The 2,138-nt window shown below is 53.5% G+C and overlaps 1 protein-coding gene across 1 annotated transcript; it reads right to left on the reverse strand.

Moving 5' to 3' along the window:
- Positions 1-860: 860 nt before the first annotated feature.
- On the reverse strand, positions 861-1,811 carry LOC143664759 (olfactory receptor 2V1-like). The gene has a single exon (XM_077138157.1). The coding sequence runs from the start codon at positions 1,809-1,811 to the stop codon at positions 861-863; it is 951 nt and encodes a 316-aa protein (XP_076994272.1).
- Positions 1,812-2,138: the final 327 nt, after the last annotated feature.

The raw sequence follows: 2,138 nt of genomic DNA on the forward strand, positions 1-2,138 counted from the left end.
CCCAACTTAACTTTATCTCCTTGTGAACATCAGAGTGCACCCATCCTCTGTGGCACAGAGCAGCTGAGTGGCCTTATTTAGGGAATTAGTGACCCATGTGCTCCATTCCCACCAGATGCTTCCCTCACTGACTCTTCCCATCTAGGCCAGTGGGCATTTGAGTTTTCAATCCCTGCATTAAACCCTTCTTAGATGTCTCCATGAAGCCATATCTGACTTCTCCCTACCAATGACAGTGCTATGGGGGATTCTTGGTGCCCCCTTCATACTCTGAATGTGTGTCCATGACCATAGGTAGAAAACTCTAACTTACCATCATTCCTGAGTTTTTGTGTATCACAGTCTAGGTTGTCATGAAGTAGATTGAGACCGGATTTGCCTGCAGGAGTTTTATTGGAGAATGCTGTCAGGATTAAAAGCTATGGTGGGGGAAAAGGCGTTAAGGAAGCAAAACTGACAGAAGGGAGAAGCTGCCTGGGAACACTAGGGGGAATCTGGATGGGATGGCCCTTCACAGTGGCCCCAAAGCTGGACTTCACACCCACCATTGACTAGTTAAGGGATGTAGGCAGCTCCCCAAGCAGAGGGCATGGTCCTGGGCGAGGTGGCAGGTTTCAGGCAGGAGCAATTCCTGGAGAGGGACTCAGCCAGGAGCCGCCACCTGCCACTGTGGGGTTTCAGGCTTCAATGTGTCTTCTCCTCTTCGTCATGCCAGTCCCAGCTTTCCTTACACACTGCTCACAATCAACACGCATCCGACTGGTTGAATCAATGTGTTCACCTGAATCACTGTGGTCAGAGAATATTTCCAGCAAAGGACGTCTGTTTTACCAAGCACCGAGCCCACATGTGCAGCCAGCTTAGCCCTGTCCCCGGCCACAGGCACACCTTCCCAGGAGTTTCCTCAGGGCCCCGGTCACTTCTTTGTTCCTCAGGCTGTAGATGAGCGGGTTAAGCATGGGGGTGATCATAGTGTAGAAAGCGGAGACCACCTTGTCCTGCTGGGAGGAGTGGTAGGCCTGGGGCCGCATGTAGGTGACCATGGCGGCCCCGTAGAAGAGTGAGACCACTGCCATGTGGGAGGAGCAGGTGGCCAAGGCCTTCCGCCGGCCCTCGGCTGAGTGCATGTGCAGCACGGTCACCAGAATCCGCAGGTAGGAGGCCGAGATGGCCGAAAAGGGCAGCAGCAGCATGAGGACACAGCAGACGTAGATCATGGTCTTGTAGAGGGAGGTGTCAGCACAGGCCAGCTTGAGCACCGCAGGGACCTCGCAGAAAAAGTGGTCAATCTCCTGGGAGCCGCAGTAGGGGAAGCGGAGGGTGAAAATGGCCTGGATCAGCCCGTCCACCAGGCCAAACAGCCAGGACCCTGCCACCATGAGCCAGCAGACCCGGCGGCTCATGACCGCCGAGTACCTCAGGGGGTTGCTGATGGCCACGTAGCGGTCATAGGCCATGAAGGCCAGCAGGAAGCACTCGTCCCCCAGGAGGGTGAGGAAGAAGAGGATCTGGAGCCCGCAGCCTGCGAAGGAGATGGAGCTGCCGCCCAGCAGGAAATCCACCGCCATGCGTGGAATGATGGTGGAGGCGAGCATGAGGTCCATCAGAGACAGCCAGCTGAGGAAGAAGTACATGGGGCTGTGGAGACGCGAGTCCACGTGAATGAGGAGGGTCATCAGCCCATTGCCAGACAGGGCCACCAGAAACATGACCACGATGACGGAGAACAGGAACAGGTGCAGCGGTGAGTGCGTGAAGAGCCCCAGGAGCACGAAGTGGGAGATGAGAGTCTGGTTTCCTGCCCAGGCCATTCTCCCACCTGCAGGAGTGCTAGGGTCTGGACGCAGGAGGTTTAAATTTAGAATCATCAAACTGAGGAAATCACACCTTTTTACACTTCAGTTACTTGGCTTAGAATACTTGGCTTCTTTAAGAAAAAAAAAACCTAACAAAAATGCAGGGGTTTTGTTTTGTTTTGTTTTAAACTTTTCAGGCTTTCTGGACAGAATTAAGAAGGGAATTTTAAGCTACATATTGCAAAAGCAGGCAAGTGCAGATTCTGCTTCTACTGGGAATTGGTCTGTTCTCCAGCCTGCAAAGATGCTTCTCCTACAAAGATCTGGCCAGCTTCACTCAAG

The sequence above is a fragment of the Tamandua tetradactyla genome, chromosome 20, assembly GCF_023851605.1.
Source record: "Tamandua tetradactyla isolate mTamTet1 chromosome 20, mTamTet1.pri, whole genome shotgun sequence".
NCBI classification, from domain to species: Eukaryota; Metazoa; Chordata; class Mammalia; order Pilosa; family Myrmecophagidae; genus Tamandua; species Tamandua tetradactyla.